The sequence below is a fragment of the Schistocerca cancellata genome, chromosome 2 (assembly GCF_023864275.1).
Source record: "Schistocerca cancellata isolate TAMUIC-IGC-003103 chromosome 2, iqSchCanc2.1, whole genome shotgun sequence".
NCBI classification, from domain to species: Eukaryota; Metazoa; Arthropoda; class Insecta; order Orthoptera; family Acrididae; genus Schistocerca; species Schistocerca cancellata.
Window position 1 is genome coordinate 648,942,430 of NC_064627.1, and position 27,498 is coordinate 648,969,927.

A 27,498-nucleotide genomic window follows, 5' to 3' on the forward strand; every position below is an offset into this window, starting at 1 on the left:
GTGCATACACCACAAAAAATACTGAGGAATAGATGAAGAAAACTCAGCACATAGTAGGTGTGTAACTTGTCTGGCTGCAATTTTCCTAACTCGTCAGGATATGTGAAACACTGACATAATCAAATAGGCAGATGTTGCGGATGTAATACACACAAACATTCAGGGTTAGTTCTGCCAATGTAGAGTTTTCTGTGAACGTACTGTGCTGGATTATATCACCTTACTGGAAGAGAAAAAAAAAGGAGGCAGTTGTTTGTAGACTTCAGGACTATTTTTGATAGCAGGTTATACACTCCTGGAAATTGAAATAAGAACACCGTGAATTCATTGTCCCAGGAAGGGGAAACTTTATTGACACATTCCTGGGGTCAGATACATCACATGATCACACTGACAGAACCACAGGCACATAGACACAGGCAACAGAGCATGCACAATGTCGGCACTAGTACAGTGTATATCCACCTTTCGCAGCAATGCAGGCTGCTATTCTCCCATGGAGACGATCGTAGAGATGCTGGATGTAGTCCTGTGGAACGGCTTGCCATGCCATTTCCACCTGGCCCCTCAGTTGGACCAGCGTTCGTGCTGGACGTGCAGACCGCGTGAGACGACGCTTCATCCAGTCCCAAACATGCTCAATGGGGGACAGATCCGGAGATCTTGCTGGCCAGGGTAGTTGACTTACACCTTCTAGAGCACGTTGGGTGGCACGGGATACATGCGGACGTGCATTGTCCTGTTGGAACAGCAAGTTCCCTTGCCGGTCTAGGAATGGTAGAACGATGGGTTCGATGACGGTTTGGATGTACCGTGCACTATTCAGTGTCCCCTCGACGATCACCAGTGGTGTACGGCCAGTGTAGGAGATCACTCCCCACACCATGATGCCGGGTGTTGGCCCTGTGTGCCTCGGTCGTATGCAGTCCTGATTGTGGCGCTCACCTGCACGGCACCAAACACACATACGACCATCATTGGCACCAAGGCAGAAGCGACTCTCATCGCTGAAGACGACACGTCTCCATTCGTCCCTCCATTCACGCCTGTCGCGACACCACTGGAGGCGGGCTGCACGATGTTGGGGCGTGTGAGCGGAAGACGGCTTAACGGTGTGCGGGACCATAGCCCAGCTTCATGGAGACGGTTGCGAATGGTCCTCGCCGATATCCCAGGAGCAACAGTGTCCCTAATTTGCTGGGTAGTGGCGGTGCGGTCCCCTACGGCACTGCATAGGATCCTACGGTCTTGGCGTGCATCCGTGCGTCGCTGCAGTCCGGCCCCAGGTCGACAGGCACGTGCACCTTCCGCCGACCACTGGCGACAACATCGATGTACTGTGGAGACCTCACGCCCCACGTGTTGAGCAATTCGGCGGTACGTCCACCCGGCCTCCCGCATGCCCACTATACGCCCTCGCTCAAAGTCCGTCAACTGCACATACGGTTCACATCCACGCTGTCGCAGCATGCTACCAGTGTTAAAGACTGCGATGGAGCTCCGTATGCCACGGCAAACTGGCTGACACTGACGGCGGCGGTGCACAAATGCTGCGCAGCTAGCGCCATTCGACGGCCAACACCGCGGTTCCTGGTGTGTCCGCTGTGCCGTGCGTGTGATCATTGCTTGTACAGCCCTCTCGCAGTGTCCGGAGCAAGTATGGTGGGTCTGACACACTGGTGTCAATGTGTTCTTTTTTCCATTTCCAGGAGTGTATAATTACTTAGGAGATTTTCACGTTTGGTTTAAGTCCCAAGTTTTGCATTTGTTAGAACACTGAAGACAGATCGTCATTTATCTTGATGGCAGTTTTGTTTTCTACAGGGCTAGCGCTTAAGTAAAGCTGGAGGACACTGCCCTAGAAGTGTTATTTATGACAGGGCAGAATCGATGAGATGTTGACATTCAAGGAGAACCATAGACAACTGAGGATGACTCCTTCAGCACTTAAGAGAGAACTTGCTTTCAGAATGATTTCTCATTCCCTTAGACAATATCATGCTTTTTGTTTATCAGTTAGCTTTCCAAACGCTTCTGTCTACTATCTGAAGATTTTAGATGTCATTTTTCTTTTGGGCAACATATAAAAGTTTACAGTATCAGATACATTGTGGAAGTCTAGTAATGTCAGTGTCAGTAATTTTCTGTGGTATATTTCAGGTCGTCAGTTACCATAATTAGTGCAGTGTTCATGAGAACCAGATTGAACTTAGATAAATATTCACTCAGCTGATCACGGTCAGTGTACTCCTAGGCTTGTGAGACAGTGAGTAAAGTGCTAGTGCTGATTGGCAGGTAAGGTCATTGTGGGGTTTTCCTTGTCAGGGATAGGTTGCACTATGTGTCTTTTCTGTTGTATTGGATGTATCCTGTTCTTCAGAGGGAAATTAAATGTCTGTCAAGATTGGTAATAAGCTATTCATGACATTCTTGATCATGGTTATGCTGATACCATTGTGCCTCTTGCTACAGAAGAGATTTTCATAATTATTTTTGATGTTTTTGTTGTTGCAACACATTTTAAGTTTAAAGTGTCTCTGTTAAATATGGTATCAGAAATAATCAGTTTTTGAAAGTACAATCAGTTAGACAGATGAAACAAAATCTACTTACCAAGTGGTTCCAGGAGAACTTACATGTAAAGGTATTGAAACTTGCAAACTTCTGGAGCCAGTGGCTCTTTCTTATGGCAGAAGGGTTGAAGGGGAAGGAAGAGGGGTGAAGGAAAAGGCCTGCTGAAATATAGGAAATGGGGAGAGTTCAGAAAACCCGCCCAGAACCCTGTGTTAGGCAAGACTTACTAGATGGGATGAGAAGGAAAGTCTGATTGTTGGGGCTGCACTGGACGAGATTTGAAAACTTGAGAGCTTTAGGTGGAAGATAAGGTAATAGGTGAGATATAGATTGCCGACAAAACTTCGTGCATGAGTTAATAAGAGTAGGAAGTGGTGTGCATTGTGTGTGGTAGAGGTGGTGGGCAGAGAAAAATACGCAGATTGAAAAATAAAAGGTATAGAATACTAAAAGGGAGTGAAGGAAGGCATAGTTACTGAGAAGAAATGCTGAGACTGAAGAAATTAATGTAAATGTAGGCCAGCGAGGTTGAAAGAGGTGATATAATGTCAGTTTACATTTGCACTGTTGTGAGTAACTGGTGTCTGGGGGAAGAAATTAGATGGAACATGGTGAAACAGGCACTGAGGTCATGGCTGTCGTGTTGTAAAGCATGCTCTGTAGCAAGATAGTGTGTTGCCAGTATATACCTTCTGCCTATGCACATTCATCCTAAGAGAGATGGGTTTGGAGTGTTAGAGACAGTGGGAGCACCAGAAAAGCTGTAGAGAGTGTATTCTGGCAACACACTATCTTGTTACAGAGCGTGCTTTACAACATGACAGCCATGACATCACTGCCTGTTTCACCCACATGTTCTTTGTAGATTCTTCCCACGGATACCAAAGCACTCTGACACATGACAATCATGTCCTTGGTGTCTGTTTCACCATATGTGCCTTCTGAGTTCCTTGCCAGACACATACTGATACTTGCTTTGGGCTGCATGCTGGCTGTGGATTGGATACGCCTGCTTTAGATTTTTCTCTCTTTTACTACATGGTTCCATACCTGTTTAAACATTTGTCAAAACGGTCAACAAGCTATCCTAAGTCATAAACATCTACCGGCTGTGAAGATAACTAGTCTTTAACTGCTTCTTTCGCCTCATTATCTGTTGCAAAGTGCTGCCATCAAGAAACTCTTTTAGGTAGCGGAACAAGTGAAAATTGTTCTGGACCAAGTTTTGTCTGTATGGTGGATGGACAGTCTGTTCCCTTCCAGAAGAGTTCATGACAAGACTCCATATGTGTCCCAATATATGGTTGCCATAACCTTGGGTATTAAGATTATCTGCTTGGTACTGACCTTGACTGATAATGTCATGTGACACCATTCCATTGGCTGACATTTAATTGGACTTTGGGGTCATGTGAAAAAGCCATGTCGTGTACCCTGTGACAGTGTTCTCCAAAAATAGATTGTCTTCCTTATGGTATTGGGCCAAAAAAATGAAGAGTATAAGTCATTCTTTTCCTTTTGTGTTTCTCAGTATACAGCCTGGGAACCCAGTATATGCACAATTTGCAAAATTATAACTTTTCAGAGACAATTTTGTGCTAAGTTGTTCTACCCACATTTGGAAATTGCAATGCTAAAGTTGTAATTTCATACACGGCTTTGACCAAATCATCGTAGATCAGTGATGGTCGACCTGGTAGCAGTTCATCATGGAAATTTTCTCTTCCGTCCTTGAACGCTCTCACTCACTTACGCACTTTGCTGTCACTCATCACATTTGGGGCTATACACCTCACTTATTAGTTGATAAATTTCAACTGCTGCATTATCCGCTGCTGTCAAATACTGAATCACTACTGTATTTCACAGTCAGCAAGCTAATCAATTGGTTTAAACTTTGTGGACTAACACACTAAACAGCACACTGCAACAGTACCAATGAAAATGGTATCGTTTGACGAGCAAGACGTGCCAGGATTTGGTGTGTATGTGTGTTTCAATGTTCATGCGACATTCGATTACCTTCTGCAATTCAGATCTTATTTTCTGAATAACACTTGTACATGAGTTCTATGAACTTACAGCTCACCCACAAATAATTTATGCATTGAGAACCAAATGCCACATAGAAAAAGTTAATTATTTCAGGAGAAACAGCTTGGAAGAAAAAATTACACATACCATGTACCATCATGAATCTGATTTTCTACCTTTCCACAGTAGAGCACAGCATCTTTTTGAACTGATATCCTGCTTTGTCTTTGGGGAAATTTTTTTGGAAGTTACATGGACTGTTACCAGCGTTCAGTTCTGATGTCCAAAGGTTGGTCTTCTAATCTTTTCTGAGTGTAGTTAGAATGCCACAGACCATTTGTCATTAGTGTTACTGTTGTGATTATCTTAAATGTGTCTTGCGAGTCAATGTGGGGCTGTTGACCCATCTTCAGACTGTTTTACAAGTGTAGCAATGTTGAGAACTGATCCAAATTTTTTGATAGGCATCTTTTGCTAATCAGTGGTATAATACAGGGTGTTTGGGAATTCCCATTACAAACTTAGAAAACTGAATAATGACAATATTATGAAAAGGAAAGGCGCTACTCACCATACAGCAGAGAGACTGAGTCACAGATAGGCACAACAGACAGACTGTCACATAAAGCTTTTGCCAAGAGTCTGGCCTTTGATGGCCTGTGTGAGTTGCATTGTGTGTGTGTGTGTGTGTGTGTGTGTGTGTGTGTTCTGATGAAGGCCCTGTTTGGCAGAAAGTTTTGTGTGACTGTCTTTTTGTTATGCCTACCTGTGACTCGGCATCTTTGCTACATGGTGAGCAGCAATTTTCCTTTTCATAATATTGTTATTACTCCATCCTGTATTTTCCATTGCTTGATTTAAACTTATAGGTCTTGGAGATGGGAGTCAGTAAATAACATTCTGAATAGGACCCCATGTCCGGAAAGGTACCATTTCCATGCTACAGCTATTTGAAAACATATTTGCTAGGTAAGTATGCAATGGGGTAGTCATGGTGGGGGCTAGTTACGTTTGATCGGCTGAAGTCATGTGACATCTGTTTTACCTGTCTGACCTGGCTCAAGCCTCATTCACATGTCTGAGAGTGTTGAGCAACATTGTTGCGTACATGTTTGCAGAACACACCGATATGATTCTTCTGAACGGCAAAGCTCACAGTAATGGAAGAGCTGCTTGTCACCTTTATTGAGATCATCCTCTACAAGATCTGACTCCATTGCATGCCCGTTTCACAACAATTGATGCAACGGCTTTGAGAAAGGGTAGCTGCACTATCAGCAGGTGTGACAGCAGTGCTCCAAGGAGATGCTGCACACCCAAATTGGAAGTCAGACTGCATTATGTTGAAGAGAACCTGTCGATTACATGAGCAATATCTGTGTCTGTTAATGAGTGGAATTGTAAAACAAGTGATGTATTGTGCCACACACAGTCAATTACTTGTAAAGGTGGTCGCTTTATCAACAGCTTTCAAATGGCTGTAGCATGTGAACGGAGCATTTCTTTACATGGGTTCCAATTCAAAATATTATCTACTGACATCCCAGTACAAGTCCTAGAAGTTAGTAAAGGGAATTTCCTAACACCCTGTATAAATCACAATTTGTGTTGTACACTACACATCAAAGAAGTGTATGGGTTCTGACTATGGGTGGGTCATGAGATTTGAAGTGATATGTCATCTCTGAAGGCTGATACCAAGAAATTTTGGCAAATCCTCACAAAGGGGCAGAATCATTCCAAGAAAAATTAGTTTTGAAGCTTTAGAAAGTTAAAATGTTGGATGTTAAATCTGCACATATCAGTGTGAAAAAAAGGAATATAATGTACTAACGATCCCCATAAGTCAAGGTAGACTATTATAGTGACAATCCAAAAGAATAGTGGTGCCATTTTAAACAGTGCAATAATCTAAACAGTGCAGAAAAATGGAAAGCAATTGCTCAACAATGTGTTGGTGTGTCGAGGACTGTAAGTTGTCTCTGCCAGTTTTGAGTATCGCTGCTGTCATGATTATTTCATGGTGGGTGGAAGATGTAATTATTGACCATGGTATGTGTCAGAGTAGTTTTTTTATTTTTATTTTTTAATGCAGTTACCCTAGTTAGGATTACAGAGTTGTGTATGCTGCGGCATTATCTGAGTTTAATGTAAATTGATCAGTAAAATAATGCAGAATTTCAGTCTGGTTTGTGTATTTCTCAATGAAAATGTATTTATAGTAAAACATATTAAATTATCCACATTGATTGTGTCATTTGTTGTATATCACATTTACAAATATATCTCAACTGCATATATTTACTAATAAATTACTTGGCATCTGACCATGAGCAGTCTCACAGCCAATGAAATTTGGTCCATGGAAATTTGGAATTTCAATTTGGGAAAAACTGTAATCTCAGAAATATTTAAGCAGAATAAAATCAAAACCCTTTTCTTGGTGTAGCAGGCTTTACAAATATTGTTGTAGTTCCTTGTGTCTGCTTCATACCAACCAGCAACCATTGTCATGAAACAAGGAGACCATTGTGGTGTGTTGTTTGTCACTAGTTGCAGTGGACAGCAGTGTGTCTGCTTGTGAGGGCAGCCTGCTTCCTGTTTGAGTGAGCCTGTAGTTCATTAACTAAAATAATTTTTCAAAATAAATATTGTGTATAAAAGCTGTTTAACTACTTACTTTTTGACAGGGATATTCGAACAACTTCAGGGAAAATAAAGCGTGCAGTTTTACAGTTCACACCTGGGAGTTGGATGCAAGTTAGATGGTTGGATCCATCGTGTACTTACATGCGCTTTTTTGCTCTTTGCCAGCTTGTCATTTTTTGGCAAGTCTCAGAGCTCAACACATTTTTCCTTAAACACATTTTTGAAATGCCACCATCCCACCCGATTGTGGTTGTTCGACTCGTTCTTATTGGTGTCTTTGTTGCACCATCTGTTAGGTAAGTAGTCATTTAATTATTGGTTTAATTTAAGAATTTTTTGCCCTTGGAAACTAAATGAATGGGGCATCTGAAATGAAAGCTTTCACTGTAATTGCATTTGTCCTTGTGGTAAACTGATATATACTATTTTTTCTTGGATTCAGTGTTGTTTTGAGTACTCCGAATTATATCACTGCTTGTCATGTAATTATGTATTACAATTTTTACGCAGACATGTTCTGCTTCAACAATAATACTTTGATTTTGTCCTTCAGTACATGGCAAAAATATTGTACTTTCGATAATCTTCTTATAAAATTTGTCTGTCTCTTCTAACTTTTTTAAATTAACGTTTTGAACATGGTAGCCATTGACTGAAAACTGTTGTGTTAAAATTTCAAAAATGGTCATCAATCAAATCTCAAAAATACTCTTAATGATTTCATTCATTGCCTTAACCACCCTGCATATACAAAATGCTGTAACTTTGATGACCTTGTTATTTGCATGGATCAAGTACTGTGGTGTGCAAGTTTGTTCCAATACAGGGCATGTGAGCAAGTGGCCGAGGTGTTTCTCCATTGGGTGGAGGAGTGTCCCATTTTTTTGTGTTGGTCTAGCAATCTAGTGATCTCCAAACAAGTTGGGGCAGTCGTTTCTTGGGGCTAGCTCTTCCTCTGCAGGGATATCTGGCAGCAGCTTACTCTTCCATCTGGTGATGCGGTTAGACTACGATATTCCCTCCAGTGGTTAAGTCCTAGCAATGAAGCTCGTTTTAGATTTCAGTTGGCAGACTACAGCTGAAACTGTTGTTGGGTATAGTAGGCACCCTATTGAATCATGTGCTGAACAAAAAATGTACAGTATTTTCTTCAAGAGGTCTTCATCCACACTTGAATTAGTCAAACCAGTGAAAGACTGTGTCCATTGAAATCTAAATTACCTCTATAAGTAATCACCCAGTGCAGTAATAAACACTCAGCACAGCTTAACTAAAATTACTAGTGACAGTCAGTGTAAATGTGTATCCATCCGACTCAGCAAGGTTGCAAGTGCAATGATTAACATGGCAGTATAAATGATCTAGGGCTTTTTCCCAGTAATTAGGTCAGATAGGAAATTTGCTATTACAACTTACTTCACATGAATTTGTAGCCAAAGAAAGTAATGAGAATTGCTGCTGCAACTTATTTAATTTCTGTGGTGCATAGCAATTTTGGTATTTATGCTGAGTCTTAAGTGTAATTTTCAGTATCTTCAGAGGATAAATCAGTCAGTGGGGGAGTTGAGTGATGGATAGGCAGGCAAACGAGGGGCGTCCTGTTGCACCTGTCGCACCTGTTCATTCATCTAGTGTTTTCTAAAGCCATTTATATAATGTCATGATTTCAAAAACTGGTTAATCTGTGCTTCAGTACCAGTCAGTAGATTAGCAGGTTACTTTTCAACATGGCTCAGTTGTTGTACAATTTCGTGAGCAGATATTTGACAGTTCATACATTGAAAGTGTAACACTGTAAGTACAGATCTATTTTCAGTACATTACGGGATTTTGGTTCTTCACGAGAACTGACAGACTGATGATTTCAGGTATGTTGTTTCATGTTGTATTGTACTGAGTTCACATCCATCATCTCGATTGAAACTGAGATTAATATTTTTTTAAATTCTGAATTACTAATCCTCACCATCTGTTCTAGAAGTATTTAAGGTATTGCAGTGTTGCTTCTATCTCTGATTTTGGATTACTTTCATAATTATTTCTGTAGGCAAGTAACAAGATGAATACCCACTCAGGTGCTTGGTATCTGGTTTGGAGAAATTGGGCAGATCCAGTTTGAAGTCATTTATTCTACAGCCATCATGTAATTATTTCCTGCTCATTTGCATTGCAGATGCTCTAGTTTGCTTTAAATATGTAATCAGCACATACATTTTTTGGCTAGAGAATAAAACAATTTAATCTCAGTTATAATGCTGATGGATGTAGCCTAAACTCTCTACCCTGTAACTTGGGTCCGTGTTCTGTTTGAACAAACAGTTAAACAGTTTTAACTACTCGCAAGTGATTATATTTTTCATGAATAACACAACCATGTACACATTATAAAACTAACATGCTGAGATGTGATATCATGTAATAAGTAAGTATTTTTGCCTAAAGGTGAAGTTAGTAAGGGATAAGTTGTCCCAATTCTGCCCTGTGGGTTGCAGATACCTGCAAGTGTTCTCATATGTTGGGTTATGTAGAGGAATGTGATAAGTCTCCCAAGCAACTGAGCTGAGCCATAAAAACCATGGTGCACTGTGTACATTTGGTGTTGTACACAGCGTCAGTCATTCTCAGTAACTGGGTAAATGCAAAGTTAGCAAAATGTCCATTCCGAAATCACCTTGTGTGTGAAATTTAATGGACAGATGTGATCATTGTTAAGGGATGTCTTAGATGTAAGATTTTTAAGTGCAAAAATATAATAAAAAAGATTCTGACATTACATCTGAAAAAGGTACCAATTACAAATACAAAAATTTATTATTGAGTCATTAAATCACAAACCTCCCAAAATAATTCACACAAACACTCTTAAATGTGATCTGAAGTTTTCCCGGCGTATTTCCAATTTTAACAATTCTCGGGTATCCGACCAGGTAGTGTCGTAATTTCTCCACAATATTTCAGCAGACATACACGCTGCCATCTTCAGGAGGTTCCTGACGAATGCTGTGCTGTTCCTCTTGGCGCCCTATATATACTAGCCGTTACCCCCCCTCCACCATTCCTCTTCTGGTGTCTTCGGTGCGGCCGGCGCGGCTTCTGCTGGAGGTGGTGGGGGAAACGGCGCCTGGGTCTCCATAAAAAAGTTGGCTACAATGGGTGAAAGCGGGCATCCCATGGCGATGCCATCTGTCTGTTCACAATAATTTCCGTCGAACAGGAAGTATGTTGAGATGAGCACGAACTCGAAGAGAGTGGAGAAAAACAATGTGAAATGTGTATTCCGACCCCCTGCAAAACCCTTGACTCTACTGGGTTCAGTGAAAGATGACCTAGGCCTTCGAAAACCAGGCATTTATCAAATTCCCTGTCAGTGCAGAAAATCATACATTGGGGAGACAGTTCACACTGTAGAAGAGAGGTGGATGGTGTAATGGCTAGTACTGTATATAGAGGGCTCCGAGAGGAACAACACAGCATTCATCAGGAACCACCTGAAGATGGCAGTGTGTACATCTGCCGAAGTATTGTGGAGAAATTAAGACGCTACCCGGTCCGATACCCGAGAACTGTTCAAATTGGAAATACGCCAGGAAAACTTTAGATCGCATATCAGGTACCTCTGCGGGGAGGAAATGCTTCAACAGATGAAGATGCTGGACAAGCTGCGGAACAAGGAGGAGCAACTGCTGTGTTCACTTCCATTCCTGATTAGATGCCGAGGCGGTACAATCGTCCCGCCTTTCGCCAAGATAACTCGCCACATAAGGCATGCAGCTGCCAGGCGCATCATGAGACGAGCCAGCTTAGCTCTGGTAAGAGAGAGAATTCCTTATACTCGCCATTGCCTGGATGACACTTCGAAGAAACTGCTGGATGTCCATCTTAGGATATCTTCAGTTCTATCTCTTGTATCATGGGAATGGGCTGACGCTGCCACCTGGACACAAGCAGACGGCGTACGAAGAAAAGCTACGAGTAAGCAGACATCGAAGTTTGAATGCCTTGTAGCACAGCAGAAGACTACCAAGAACCACCTAAGCGTACTGTCATCAACCTTACAGGAAGGACAATCAATGACTCAGCAATGTTGGTGTTTGAGAAAGGACTCAACTTCACCCCGACCCTGACATCTCTACCTATTGTAGACATTATAAGCAGTGTGGAGCAGGTCACCTACACTCTGCTAGCCAATGAAGCAGAAGAAATACGTTGTGAAACGTGCCTTGCCCTCACCAGGGCCGCACCACTGAAACAGAACATCTCGAAGGAGGAGAGAGTGGCCATCCGCGAGTTATGCAGCGATCCTGTGTTGGTGGTCTTGCCTGCTGACACAGGCAATGCTACAGTACTGCTCCTGCACTCAGAATATAAGAGAAAGATGTACGAGCTTCTCGATGACGCAGCGTACAGAAGGATAGAAGGAGACCCGTGCATTATCCCTATTTTATTTTGTATTTATAACCCTTTATTCACCTGACCAGAAGTCCTGTTCCTCCTGCCAGTGAACTTCACAAATTCCCACAATATCCAACTGTAACGTATCCATTTTACTTTTTAAATTTTGTAACCTACCCACCCGATCAAGGGATTGGACATTTCATACTCCAGTCTGTAGAACACCAGTTTTGGTTCTTTTGATAACATCCTCCTGAGTAGTCCCCAGCCAGAGATTTGAATGTGGGACTATTTTACCTCCGGAATATTTTACCCATGAAAATGCCATCATCATTTAACCATACAATAGAGCTGCATGCCCTCAGGAAAAATTATGGCCTTCAAAGAAGAACCGTTAAACTTCTTCGCAGTACCTTTGATGGAAAAACTGTCAAGAAACTTTGACTATGAGTGGCTGCACCACCACGACTGTATGGGCCACCAAAGGTCCACAAGTATGGGACACCTATGGGTCCAAAACATAGGAGCAGCAACCTACGAACTGGCCCAACACCTGACGGGTCTCCTTAGCCCATTTGTGGGAAAATGCGAACACCACATCCGCAATTCCATCCACTTTGTGCAACATATACAAGAACTTCAGCTCCAGGATAGCGACTTGTTAGTGAGCTTAGACGTAGTGTCCTTCTTCACTAGGGTACCACGGAATGACTCCATCGATCTGATAAGCAAGAAATTCAACAACAACCTAACAAGGCTCTTCGAGTTCGTGCTCACCTCAACATACTTCGTGTTCAACGAAAATTATTATGAACAGACAGGTGGCGTCGCCAAGGGATGCCCGCTTTCACTGGTTGTACCCAACTTTTTTATGGATAATTTCAAGGAGAAGGCACTAGAACAAGCCGAACAAAAACCAACTTGTTTCTTCCGCTACCTGAATGACACGTTCGTTGTTTGGCCACATGGACGGGACAGTTTAAATGAATTTCTCAAACACTTCAACTCGCTGCACCCTAACATACAGTTCACGATGGAGGTGGAGCAGGATGGTGCCCTACTGTTTCTTGATGTCCTGGTGAAACGGAAACCTGATGGCAACCTGGGACACAGTTTATACAGAAAACCTACACACACCGGTTTGTACCTAAATGCCTTCAGTTGCCATCACAACTCCCACCGTGAAGGCGTTTTGCGCACACTTGTTCACAGGGCACGATCGATCTGCGATCAGGAGAGCCTTCAAGCAGAACTGCAGCACCTCGAGACAACGTTTCGGAAAAATGGGCACAACCAGAAGCAAATAAGACACATACTCAAGACAGACTGCGCCAAGAGAACAAGAAGAAGAAACAGAAGAACACAAGTCATTGGCGTGCATTCCATTTGTTGGAAACACCTCGAGAAAAATCGGTAGAATCCTGGGGAAACACAATGTGAAATGTGTATTCAGACCCCGTGCAAAAACCTTGACTCTACTGGGTTCAGTGAAAGATGACCTAGGCCTTCGAAAACCAGGCGTTTATCAAATTCCCTGTCAGTGCAGAAAATCATACATTGGGGAGACAGTCCGCACTGTAGAAGAGAGGTGCCGCAAACAGAAGCGCCATACCGAATTACGCCAGGCCACTAAATCAGCCATGGCTGACCATTGTATAAAGACTGGGCATACTATGGACTATGAAAAAACAAAAATACTCTGTCATCCCTCCTACTTCTGGGAGTGTGTTACTAAAGAGGCAATCAAAATCAGACTACAGGACAATCTAATTAACAAAGACATCAGCCTTCAACTTAGTAGGGCTTGGAACCCTGCACTAAGCCTGGAGAAAAAGATGCGGTCCCAGAGGTTGAGGACCACCCCCGACGGCGGCAGCAGGGAGACTGCAGACCGCAGTTCAGACACAGGCACCGCTTCCCCCACCACCTCCAGCAGCCGCCGCGCCGGCCGCACTGAAGACACCAGGAGAGGAACAGTGGAGGGGGTAATGTCTAGTATATATAGGCGTCGAGAGGAACAGCACAGCATTCATCAGGAAGGTGGCAGCGTGTACATCTGCCGAAATATTGTGGAGAAATTACGACGCTACCCACTCTAAAATGTATTGGAAGGCATCACAAAGTACGCTTGACCTGTTTCAATTGCTGCTGCTGCTGCTGCTGCTGCTGTTGTTGTTGTCGTCGTTGTTGTCTTCAGTCCAAAGACTGGTTTGATGCAGCTCTCCATGCTACTCTATCCTGTGCAAGCTTCTTTGTCACTGAGAAACTACTGCAACCAACATCCTTCTGAATTAATTTGCTTACTGCATTCAACTCTTTGACTCCCTCTACGATTTTTAACCCCGCCCCCCTCCCCGCATGCTTCCTCCCAGTACTAAATTGGTGATCAATGATGCCTCAGCATGTGTCCTACCAACCAATCCTTTCTTCTAGTCAGGTTGTGCCACAAATTTCTTTTCTCGCTAATTCTATTCAGTACCTCCTAATTAGTCACATGATCTACCCATCTAATCTTCAGCATTCTTCTGTAGTACCACATTACAAAAGCCTCTATCCTCCTCTTGTCTGAACTATTTATCATCCATGTTTCACTTCCATACAAATGCTTTCAGAAAGGACTTCCTGGCATTTAAATCTATTCTTGATGTTAACAAATTTCTCTTCTTCAGAAATGCTTTTCTTGCCATTACCAGTCCACATTATATATGCTCCATAATTCAGCCATCGTCAGTTATTTTGCTGCCCAAATAAAAAAACCCATCTACTGATTTGTGTCATATTTCCTAATCTAATTCCCTCAGCATCACTTGATTTAATTCGACAACATTCTATTATCCTTGTTTTGCTTTCGTTGTTGTTCATCTTATATCCTCCTGTAGAGACACTGTCCATTCCGTTCAACTGCTCTTCCAAGACTTTTGCTAATTACAATGTCATTGGCAAACCTCATAGTTTTTATTTCTTCTCCCTGGACTGTAATTCCTACTCTCAATTTGTGTTTTGTTTCCTTTACTGCTTGCTCAATACGCAGATTGAATAACATCGGGGATAGGCTACAACCCTGCCTCATGCGCATCTCAACCATTGTTTTCCTTTCATGCCCCTCGAATCTTACAGCAGTCATCTGGTTTCTGTACAAATTGTAAATAGCCTTTTGCTCCCTGTATATTACCCTTGCCACCTTTAAAATTTGAAAGACAGTATTCCAGTCAGCATTGTCAAGAGCTTTCTGTAAGTCTACAAATGCTATAAATACAGGTTTGTCTTTCCTTAACCTGTCTTGTATGAGAATTTCTAGGGTCAGTATTCCCTCACATGTTCCTACATTTCTCTGAAATCTGAATCGATCTTCCCCAACATCAGCTTCTCCCAGTTTGTCTATTCTTTTGTAATGGATTCATGTTAGTATTTTGCAATCATGACTTATTGAACTGATAGTTCGGTAATTTACACACCTGTCAGCACCTGCTTTCTTTGGAATTGGAATTATTATATTCTTCTTGAAATCTGAGGGTATTTTGCCTGTCTCATAGATCCTGCTCACCAGATGGAAGAGTTTTGTCATGGTTGACTCTCTCAAGGGTATCTGTAGCTCTAATGGAATGTTGTATACTCCACAAGCCTTGTTTTCACTCAGGTCTTTCAGTGCTTTGTCAAATTCTTCATGCTATATCTTACCTCTCTTCTCATCTTCATCTATGTCTTTTTCCTATTCCATAATATTGTCATCAAGTACATCTCTCTTGTATAGACCCTCTATATACTCCTTCCACCTTTCTGCTTTCCCTTCTTTGCTTAGAACTGGTTTTCCATCTGATCTCTTGATATTCATACAGCTGCTTCTCTTTTCTCCAAAGGTCTCTTTTTAACTTTCCTGTAGGCAGCCTCTATCTTATCTTGGTGATCTATGCTTCTACATCATTCCATTTGTCATCTAGCCACCTGCTTAGCCATTTGCGCTTCCTGTTGGTCTCATTTTTTAGACGTTTGAATTCCCTTTCGCCTGCTTCATTTATTGCATTTTTATATGTTCTCCATTCATTGATTAAACTCCATATCTTCTGTGTTACCCAAGGACTTATACTAGCCCTCATCTTTTTACCTACTTGATTTTCTGCTGCCTTCACTATTTCATACCCCAAAGCTACCCATTCTTCCTCTACTATATTCCTTTCCATTGTTATTGTCAATCATTTCCCAATGCTCTCTCTGAAACTCAGTACAACCCCTGGTTTTTCTAGTTTATCCAGGTCCCATCTCCTTGAATTCCTTCCTTTTTGCAGTTTATGCAGTTTTAATCTGCATTTCATAACCAATAGATTGTGTTCAGAGTCCACATATTTCGCTGGCAATGCCTTACAATTTTAAAGCGAGTTCCAAAATCTCTGTCTTACAATTACATAATCAGTCTGGAACCTCCAAGAGTCTCCAGGCCTCTTCTGCATGTACAGCATTCTTTCATGATTCTTAAACCAAGTGTTAGCTATGATTAAATTCGACTCTGTGTAAAATTCTACCAGACAGCTTCCTCTTTCATTCCTTTCCCCCAGTCCATATTCACCTACTACTTTTCCTTCTCCTTTTCCTACAGTCACATTCCAGTCACCCATGACTGTTAAATTTTCATCTCCCTGAACTATCTGAATAATTTCTTTTATCTCATCATACATTCCCTCAATCTGCTCCTCATCTGTGGAGCTAGTTGGCATATAAGCTTGTAATACTGTGGTGGGTGTGGTCTTTGTGTCTATTTGGCTACAATAATTGTGTTCACTATGCTGTTCATAGTAGCTTATCCACATCCCTATATTCTTATTAATTATGAAACCTTCCCCTGCATTATCCCTATTTTATTTTGTATTTATAACCCTATATTCACCTGACCAGAAGTCCTGTTCCTCCTGCCAGTGAACTTTACTAATTCCCACAATATCCAACTGTAACGTATCCATTTTCCTTTTTAAATTTTATAACCTACCCACCCGTTCAAGGGATTGGACATTCCACACTCCAGTCTGTAGAACACCAGTTTTGGTTCTTTTGATAACATCCTCCTGAGTAGTCCCCGTCCAGAGATTTGAATGTGGGACTATTTTACCTCCGGAATATTTTACCCATGAAAATGCCATCATCATTTAACCATACAATAGAGTTGCATGCCCTCAGGAAAAATTATGGCTTTACTTTCCCCTGGCTTTCAGCCATTTGCAGTACCAGCACAGCATGGCCATTTTAATGGTGGACTATTTTACCTCTCGAATATTGTACACAAGAGGATGCCATAATCATTTGAACATACAGTAGAGCTGCATGCCGCAGGAAAAATTATGGCTGTAGTTTCCCCTTGCTTTCAACTGTTCGGACCTACGGTACAGCTATCTAAATTGCTGAGGCATGCAAGCCTCCCCATCAGTGTCAAGATCCATGGTTCATGGGGGGCTGTTTCAGTTATTTATCTAGAAAACTGTTTAAACAAATAGCACTAAACATTTCAGTAGTTCTCTGAGTGAGATAGCATCAGTGATCATTCAGCAAATTTTTGTAAATAGAAAAGGAACTTTCTACATGGTAGACACAAGAGGTTCATATTTTGTTTTTAAATGATAATATTCTTGTTTGTTTTCATGCCCTCAACATGAGGAATCTTGACTAAGCTTCACTTGCACTTCTGTTTTCTGGTCTTTAAGTACACCCTTCCTGTATATCATAATGGTCTGCTGTAATTCTTTCCCAAAATGCTCCTTGTCCAGTTTTGTTATAGCTGTTGTCAGGAAGGAGTGTCTATGTGAACATAAGCGTTAAGGTGCTGAAGTAGACACAAGTGCTCCAGATATGGTGACAGTGGAAAAAAGTGTAATAAAATCACAGTTTGGAGTGTGTGTTTCATACTTTTTTCTTTTTTTGCATGATCAGTTATTTACAGAAATTAAAAAAATTAAGGTATAGCACCAAAAAGAGAACTCTAGATCTAGTGATGACAGATGGTTAGCTGACTGTGCTTTTCTCAGTGGTAAAATGAAGCCTTTGAATAAGGTACAGATTTATTAATCATTAATTAGGATGTGTTAAAATATTTTAAATATAAGTTGGTAGCAGAAATGTAACATGTTTTTAATGTCTTTCACTATTGCAGCTTTGCCAGAATTGGAAGATAGTTTTTCACGACTTGCATAGCATGAAAAATGACATGAAATAATTTAGCTGTTAAGAACTATATTATGTAATACACAGTTCAGTACAGTGAAACCTCACATGGCGAGAGTAATTCGTTCCAGAATCCTATTTGTAGCTCGAAGTAATCATTAAGCGAAACAATTTACCTCATATAAATTAATGTGAAACATGATAGTGCGTTCCATACAGAAAAATTACTAAAAGAGTTTTATCTTATTAATGCCATTTATTCAAAAAAATACATGTACAGTATTACTTACTTTATTATTCATGATACATAACTAATTCTTTTTTACTAGGAAGCAACGCATAGTCATTTATTTCTGTTGATGCTTCAACACTTGGTAAAAATGTGACACAGCATTGTCATCAAATAAATTTTTAGCACACATCGCTACTGTTTTATTGGGGTGATGATTTTCAATGTGTGATGTAACTGATTCCCATGCTTTCAGCATTTCTCTTATAATGCCTGAAGATTGCTGCTTTGTTGTTACTGCCGCCGCCACCTCCTCCTCCTCCTCCTCCTCCTCCTCCTCCTCCTACGCCTACGAAGAACTTCTCTGAATAACTTCCTTCTGCGAAACACACTGCAACTCCATAAGCTCTTCGGTAGTCATTTATTGGCTGTGATCTTCCACAACCACATCAATATCATTGTTATCCACTTCTAGTCCCATGCTCCTGGCCAAAGACACAATCTTGTTGACTATGGGCTGTACAGGTACTGAATCAAATGCCTCAGAGTCACATTTGATAATGCCCTCTGGTCAAAGCTTCTTCCAAGCACAATTGAGAGTTCTCTTGGTAACCTCTTCCGATGCCTTTTCGATCATCTTGACGCAGGCAATGATGATAAAGTGTTATTTCCAAAACTCTCTGAGAGAGAGATTGCTTTGTTCATTAAACGACTGTGGGAAACTGTGGGCAGGAGCATTATCCATAACAAGTAAGATGTGGAATGGCAGATTCATCTCAAGCAAATACTTTTTCGCCAAAGGACCAATCACTAAAATTCACTAAAAAATCACTAAAAAGGGCATGTTTCACCCAAGCCTTGTTGTTGGACCTTCACATCACATTTAACCTGCTCTTCTAGACTTGACACTTCTTGAAGGCTCCTAAAGTTTCTGAATGGTAACAAGCAGCAGTTTAATTTTCAAATTACCACTTGGATTGGCACAGAGTAGCATTGTGAGATGGTCTCTCATTGGCTTGTGACCAGGCAATGCATTTTCCTTTGCTATTATAAAGGTATGCTTCAGCATTTTTTTTTTTATTTTTATTTATTTATTTTTTTCAGAATAGACCCATCTCATCACAATTAAAAACATGTTGCATCAGATAACCCTCAGAATCTACGAGCATCTTTTAGTTGCTGACAAAGTTTTCTGCTGCCTTTGTGTTGGAGATGGCTGCTTCAGTGTACCTCGCAATGCTCTTGATGCCGGTTCTCCTCTTAAACTCCTCAAACCACCCATGGCTTCCCTTTAACACTTCTTCAACCACTGATGATCCTGGTGTCTACTTATGGAGTTCAGCAAAAATTATTCTCAGCTTCTCACAAATGATGATCTCGATAACAGGGTCACCTTTGAATTGCTTTTCATTTATCCATATAAGGAGCAACCTTTCGACATCATGAATATGAAACCATTGTTTCGATACTCTTGTCCCTTCATTTCAAGCATCTATCTCCTTAATCTTCTCGTTGGTGTTGAGGGTAGTGCAAATAGTTGATGTAGACCGATAGTGTGAGCATTCTAAATCACCAATGTTCACACTACATTCGCATTTTTCCGTGATTTTATGTTTCATCGCTAAGGTCATTTTCTTTCTGTTATGGTCTTCTTGCAGCTTTATCTTTGGGGACATTTCTACGGAGATTATTAAATTTGCACACATAAAATCACTGTGTGAACACAAGTTTAGAAAAATGTGTGATCACTAGCTGCACTAAGATGGAAGCAGAAAAGAGTGCTAAACCTAGACTGCAGTACATACTAAAGACATTGGTCATAATCCGCTGCTGCTCAAATGGTTGGTGACATCACTCTAAACTGTCATCACTCGTTATGTGAAACATCACTCATTAAGCAAGCCATTTTTTTACAATTTGTTTTTCTCATTATGCAAATTGTGCATTATGGGAGATGCTTGTTAAGTGAGGCTCCACTGTATATTTTATGAGACACAGTTCATTTCAGTCTAGGATCAGACCACATCGGGTCTGCTGTACCAAAGCAGAACAAAAATGCATGTAATAAATTGTGTTACATCAAAGTATGCAGCTGTTACGTGAAATGGTATTAAATATGTCAGATCTTACATCATTGTAACAAAGTACTTACAAAGCCATCTCAGTTAAACATTTTTGTTGGTGGAATAACAGTTATCAGATGGACATTGTTTCGTCACTAGTTGTTGTTGTTGTTGTTGTGGTCTTCAGTCCCGAGACTGGTTTGATGCAGCTCTCCATGCTACTCTATCCTGTGCAAGCTTCATCATCTCCCAGTACCTACTGCAACCTACATCCTTCTGAATCTGCTTAGTGTATTCATCTCTTGGTGTCCCCCTACGATTTTTACCCTCCACGCTGCCCTCCAATACTAAATTGGTGATCCCTTGATGCCTCAGAACTTGTCCTACCAACCGATCCCTTCTTCTGGTCAAGTTGTGCCACAAACTTCTCTTCTCCCCAATCCTATTCAATACTTCCTCATTAGTTATGTGATCTACCCATCTGATCTTCGGCATTCTTCTGTAGCACCACATTTTGAAAGCTTCTTTTCTCTTCTTGTCCAATCTATTTACTGTCCATGTTTCACTTCCATACATGGCTACACTCCATACAAATACTTTCAGAAATGACTTCCTGACACTTAAATCAATACTCGAGGTTAACAAATTTCTCTTCTTCAGAAACGCTTTCCTTGCCATTGCCAGTCTACATTTTATATCCTCTCTACTTCGACCATCATGAGTTACTTTGCTCCCCAAATAGCAAAACTCCTTTACTACTTTAAGTGTCTCATTTCCTAATCTAATACCCTCAACATCACCCGACTTAATTCGACTACATTCCATTATCCTCGTTTTGCTTTTGTTGATGTTCATCTCATATCCTCCCTTCAAGGCACCATCCATTCCGTTCAACTGCTCTTCCAAGTCCTTTGCTGTCTCTGACAGAATTACAATATCAGCGAACCTCAAAGTTTTTATTTCTTCTCCATGGATTTTAATACCTACTCCGAATTTTTCTTTTGTTTCCTTTACTGCTTGCTCAATATACAGATTGAATAACATCGGGGAGAGCCTACAACCCTGTCTTACTCCCTTCCCAACCACAGCTTCCCTTTCATGTCCCTCGACTCTTATAACTGCCATCTGGTTTCTGTACAAATTGTAAGTAGCCCTTCGCTCCCTGTATTTTACCCCTGCCACCTTTAGAATTTGAAAGAGAGTATTCCAGTCAACATTGTCAAAAGCTTTCTCTAAGTCTACAAATGCTAGAAACGTAGGTTTGCCTTTCCTTAATCTTTCTTCTAAGATAAGTCGTAAGGTCAGTATTGCCTCACGTGTTCCAGTATTTCTACGGAATCCAAACTGATCTTCCCCGAGGTCGGCTTCTACTGGTTTTTCCATTCATCTGTAAAGAATTCGTGTTAGTATTTTGCAGCTGTGGCTTATTAAACTGAGTGTTCGGTAATTTTCACATCTGTCAACACCTGGTTTCTTTGGGATTGGAATTATTATATTCTTCTTGAAGTCTGAGGGTATTTCGCCTGTTTCATACATCTTGCTCACCAGATGGTAGAGTTTTGTCAGGACTGGCTCTCCCAAGGCCGTCAGTAGTTCCAATGGAATGTTGTCTACTCCGGGGGCCTTGTTTCGACTCGGGTCTTTCAGTGCTCTGTCAAACTCTTTACGCAGTATCGTATCTTCCATTTCATCTACATCCTCTTCCATTTCCATAATATTGTCCTCAAGTGCATCGCCCTTGTATAGACCCTCTATATACTCCTTCCACCTTTCTGCTTTCCCATCTGAGCTCTTGATGTTCATACAAGTGGTACTCTTATCTCCAAAGGTCTCTTTAATTTTCCTGTAGGCAGTATCTATCTTACCCCTAGTGAGATAAGCCTCTACATCCTTACATTTGTCCTCTAGCCATCCCTGCTTAGCCATAGTAGTAGATGTAATATACATAAAATATATGTCCATTTAGCCTCATAGACATTTGTGTGTGGTGTATTCATGCACTGAACAGAGGAGGTCGGAGATTATTCAGTGAATCATTTAAGGCAGTACAAAGATGTAACAACTTTTAATTACATCGATTGTCAGTACCACAGAGCCTTTAATATTACATATATAAAATGGAAAGTCGGAGGGAAGTTCTGTTAGATAGTAGCCATGGAAGAGGTGTTGGCCAGATCTTGCAAGAAAAATTACGTGACATGTAAAACCAGATCGCAAGGGTTTCCAAGTTTAGGGCTTGTCTTAGCCAAGTGATAGAGGATGTAGGATCACTGCAGAAGGGTTTGACAAAGCAGGCTCATGTTGTGATAGTGGGTGGAGCAGGAAACAGTGTGGATAGAGATCAGTACTACAGTATTATGACCTAGTAGAGATAGCATCTGCACCAAAGCACACAAATGTCGGTATGGTTTTCGCTTTCATGTGGTATGATTGGCCCCAATTCAACAGCTCTGTCAGAAGGGTCAACATGGAATTAGATCACCTGCTTCGGGTGGCTACTTTGTCAGGCATGGGTTTGGTTCATGTTGGTACTATTGCTAGGTGGGACTTCACAAGGCATGGCTTGCATCGCAGTACGAAAGGTAAGGGTAAATTCCCCGGTATGATAGCAGAATCTGCAAGGGGGGCACTGAAACTCGTGGGAATACCTTTTTTTAAGCTAAGGTCAGTACCCAGTGATTCAACATTGAATGAAATTAAGTTAAAGAGAAGCTCAGTGAGGCAGGTACTAGAGATTTTAAAATATCAAAAGATTCTCATAAAACTACAGTGAAAAATAATGTTGGTGTATTGCATCAGAATGTCAAGGGAATAAAAACAAAGTATATGAGCCTCCTGTTCATTTAGAAAATTTGGAGATGAGCCTGGAATAGATGTACGGTGCTTTTCTGAACATCACAGGGTTACGGATACGGAAAAGGTAAATTTAGATGGATATCAGCTTCCAGCACATGTAATAGAGATACTATGTAGAGAAGAGAAGTTGCTGTATATGTTAAAATTTGTCAGTTTGAAAAATTTAGAAGCTAAAAAATTTTGTGTAGAACAAGATATAGAATCATGTACCTGTGAGCTTAAGCTAAATAATAGTACTTTTATAATTGTAGCTGGGTATAGATCCCCATTTGGAAATTTCCAGTTTGGATTCTTTGTTGTGCTCTCTGTCAGACCTTGGGAAGGGAAATTATTGTTTGTGGGGATTTCAGTGTAGATCTTTTGAAGAGTCAGATAGAGAGAATGACCTTGAAGTATTACTTTGCTCTGTCAATTTTACGCCAGTTATTGATTTTCCTACATAGGTAGTACAGGATAGCAATACACTTATAGATAATGTTTTATAGACCAAGATAAATTTAATCAAATAAAAACTTTTTCCTGTTGAGAATGGTCTTACTGATCATGCTCTGCTTTGTACAGTAATGCAAAACAGTGCTCCAAAATAAAAACCTGCAACGATTAGACTTGGGTGAGGTGTACAGAGTACGGCACTCATTTGAAATTTAATCTACCTCTCGTGAGTATGTTGAAAACAGTTCCTCTCAGAAAACAGTGAAACATAATTCTAAGAGACCATCTAAAAATCTGTGGCATACTAAAGTGATAAAAATATCTTTCAAACAGGAAAGGGAAGTATATTTTATAGTTAGAAGAAATAATGATCCAGAAACAGTTAGATATTACAAAAACTATTGCACTGTATTAAGAAAGTTATTAAAAAGTCCAGAAGTATGTGCATTGTGTGTGAGATTAGTGCCTTTGATTACGAAATTGAAACAATTTAGAATATTGGTAAAAGGGAAACAGGGCATCTGAGAGCACAGGAAGCATGTATTTCTAATCAGACTGAATGAAGAGAAAATAATAGAGGGAAACATTCCACGTGGGAAAAATATATCTAAAAACAAAGATGCTGTAACTTACCAAACGAAAGCGTTGGTATGCTGATAGAGACAAAAGACACACAAACACACACACAAATTACAAGCTTTCGCAACCCACAGTTGCTTCATCAGGAAAGAGGGAAGGAGAGGGAAAGATGAAAGGATGTGGGTTTTAATGGAGAGGGTAAGGAGTCACTCCAATCCTGGGAGCGGAAAGACTTACCTTATGGGGAAAAAAGGACAGGTATACACGCGCACACACACGCGCGCACACACACACACACACACACACACACACACACACACACACAGGCAGACATACGTAAAGACAAAGAGGTTGGGCAGATGTCAGTCGAGGCGGAAGTACAGAGGCAAAGATGTTGTTGAATGACAAGTGATGTACGAGGGGCAGCAACTTGAAATTAGCGGAGGTTGAGGCCTGGTGGGTAACGGGAAGAGAGGATATATTGAAGGGCAAGTTCCCATCTCTGGAGTTCTGATAGGTTGGTGTCAGTGGGAAGTATCCAGACAACCCGGACATTGTAACACTGTGCCAAGATGTGCTGGCCATGCACCAAGGCATGTTTAGCCACAGGGTGATCCTCATTACCAACAAACACTGTCTGCCTGTGTCCGTTCATACGAATGGACAGTTTGTTGCTGGTCATTCCCACATAGAACGCTTCACAGTGTAGGCAGGTCAGTTGGTAAATCATGTGGCTGCTTTCACACGTGGCTCTGCCTGTGATCGTGTACACCTTCGGGGTTACAGGACTAGAGTAGGTGGTGGTGGTGGGAGGGTGCATGGGACAGGTTTTACACCAGGGGCGGTTACAAGGGTAGGAGCCAGAGGGTAGGGAAAGCGGTTTGGGGATTTCATAGGGATGAACCAAGAGGTTATGAAGGTTAGGTGGATGGCGGAAAGACACTCTTGGTGGAGTAGGGAGGATTTCATGAAGGATGGATCTCATTTCAGGGCAGGATTTGAGGAAGTCGTATCCCTGCTGGAGAGCCACATTCAGAATCTGATACAATCCTGGAAAGTATCCTGTCAAAAGTGGGAAGTGCTTCATTTTATCAAGGCCCTGGACATGCGGGATATTTGTCTATAAGGAAGTGTCATCAATGGTTACAAGGATGGTTTCCGGCGGTAACAGATTGGGTAAGGATTCCAAGCGTTCGAGGAAGTGGTTTGTGTCTTTGATGAAACTGTCTCCCATCCTTCATCAAAGGCACCAATCACTTTCTCGAACACCTGGAATCCTTACCCAATCTGTTACCCCCGGAAACCATCCTGGTAACCATTGATGCCACTTCCTTATATACCAATATCCCGCATGTCCAGGGCCTTACTGCGATGGAGCAGTTCCTTTCACGCCGATCACCTGCTACTCTGCCTAAAACCTCTTTCCTCATTACCTTAGCCAGCTTCATCCTAACCCACAACTACTTCACTTTTGAAGGCCAGACATACCAACAATTAAAGGGAACAGCCATGGGTACCAGGATGGCCCCCTCGTATGCCAACCTATTTATGGGTCGCTTAGAGGAAGCCTTCTTGGTTACCCAAGCCTGCCAACCCAAATTTTGGTACAGATTTATTGATGACATCTTCATGATCTGGACTCATAGTGAAGAAGAACTCCAGAATTTCCTCTCGAACCTCAACTCCTTTGGTTCCATCAGATTCACCTGGTCCTACTCCAGATCCCATGCCAATTTCATCGATGTTGACCTCCGTCTGTCCAATGGCCAGCTTCACACATCCGTCCACATCAAACCCACCAACAAGCAACAATACCTCCATTATGACAGCTGCCACCCATTCCATATCAAACGGTCCCTTCTCTACAGCTTAGGTCTTCATGGCAAACGAATCTGCTCCAGTCCTGAATCCCTGAACCATTACACCAACCACCTGAAAACAGCTTTTGCATCCCGCAACTACCCTCCCGACCTGGTACAGAAGCAAATAACCAGAGCCACTATCTCATCCCCTCAAACCCAGAACCTCCCACAGAAGAACCCCAAAAGTGCCCCACTTGTGACAGGATACTTTCCTGGACTGTATCAGATTCTGACTGTGGCTCTCCAGCAGGGATACGACTTCCTCAAATCCTTCCCTGAAATGAGATCCATCCTTCATGAAATCCTCCCCACTCCACAAAGAGTGTCTTTCCGCCATCCACCTAACCTTCGTAACCTCTTGGTTCATCCCTATGAAATCCCCAAACTATCTTCCCTATCCTCTGGCTCCTACCCTTGTAACCGCCCCTGGTGTAAAACCTGTCCCATGCACCCTCCCACCATCACCTACTCCAGTCCTGTAACCTGGAAGGTGTACACGATCAAAGGCAGACACAATCAAAGGCAGAGCCACATATGAAAGCACCCACGTGATTTACCAACTGACCTGCCTACACTGTGAAACCCTCTATGTGGGAATGACCAGCAACAAACTGTCCATTCACATGAACGGACACAGGCAGACAGTATTTGTTGGTAATGAGGATCACCCTGTGGCTATACATGCCTTGGTGCACGGCCAGCACATCTTGGCACAGTGTTACACCGTCTGGGTTATCTGGATACTTCCTACTGACACCAACCTATCAGAACTCCAGAGATGGTAACTTGCCCTTCAATATATCTTCTCTTCCCGTTACCCACCAGGCCTCAACCTCCGCTAATTTCAAGTAGCTGCCCCTCGTACATCACTTATCATTCAACATGGTTGCCTCTGTACTTCCGCCTCGACTGACATCTGCCCAACCTCGTTGTCTTTACATGTGTCTGCCTGTGTCTGTATATCTGTGTGTGTGTGTGTGTGTGTGTGTGTGTGTGTGTGTGTGTGTGTGTGTGTGTGTGTGGGGAGGGGGGGGGTTTAAGGGAGAGGGTACGGAGTCATTCCAATAACGGGAGCGAAAAGACTTACCTTAGGGGGAAAAAAGGACAGGTATACACGCGCACGCGCGTATACCTGTCCTTTTTTCCCCCTAAGGTAAGTATTTTCGCTCCCGTTATTGGAATGACTCCATACCCTCTCCCTTAAAACCCACATCCTTTTGTCTTTCTCTCTCCTTCCCTCTTTCCTGATGAAGCAACCGTGGGTTGCGAAAGCTTGTAATTTGTGTGTGTGTTTGTGTGTGTGTTTGTGTGTTTTTTGTCTCTATCAACATACCAAGCTTTCGTTTGGTAAGTTACAGCATCTTTGTTTTTAGATGTATAGACTCAATGAAGAGTTTGTTAACAAAAAGTCAGAAGTAGAAAATATTATTAATATCGTTTTTTAAGTGTTTTAGGGAAAATAGCATCCAGCTGTTCACTAGAAAATGCAAAGCTGTATGTGGAAGACACAATACCAATCCAATTTGGTAAAACTGAAATTCAACTCACCTCTCCTACTGAAATCAGGAAAATAATGAATTCACTCACAGGTAAAAGCTTGTATGGAATTAATGGCATTTCCAACAGAGCTTTTTCCCAATGGATAAGTAGGATTCTAGGCAACATACTGAAACAGGACATTTTT

The 27,498-nt window shown here is 41.6% G+C and overlaps 1 protein-coding gene across 8 annotated transcripts in view; it reads left to right on the forward strand.

Moving 5' to 3' along the window:
* LOC126162326 (phosphatidylserine synthase) overlaps window positions 1–27,498 on the forward strand; it is a 185,102-nt gene that overhangs the window by 88,769 nt on the left and 68,835 nt on the right. For all 8 annotated transcript variants that reach the window (XR_007535063.1, XR_007535061.1, XR_007535064.1 and 5 more), the window contains exon 5: window positions 7,299–7,553. Coding sequence is in view for 4 of the 8 variants with exons in the window: in XM_049918752.1 (XP_049774709.1) it covers window positions 7,299–7,553 (255 nt within the window). In the remaining 4 variants the exon portion in view is untranslated. The remainder of the gene's footprint in view (window positions 1–7,298; window positions 7,554–27,498) is intronic.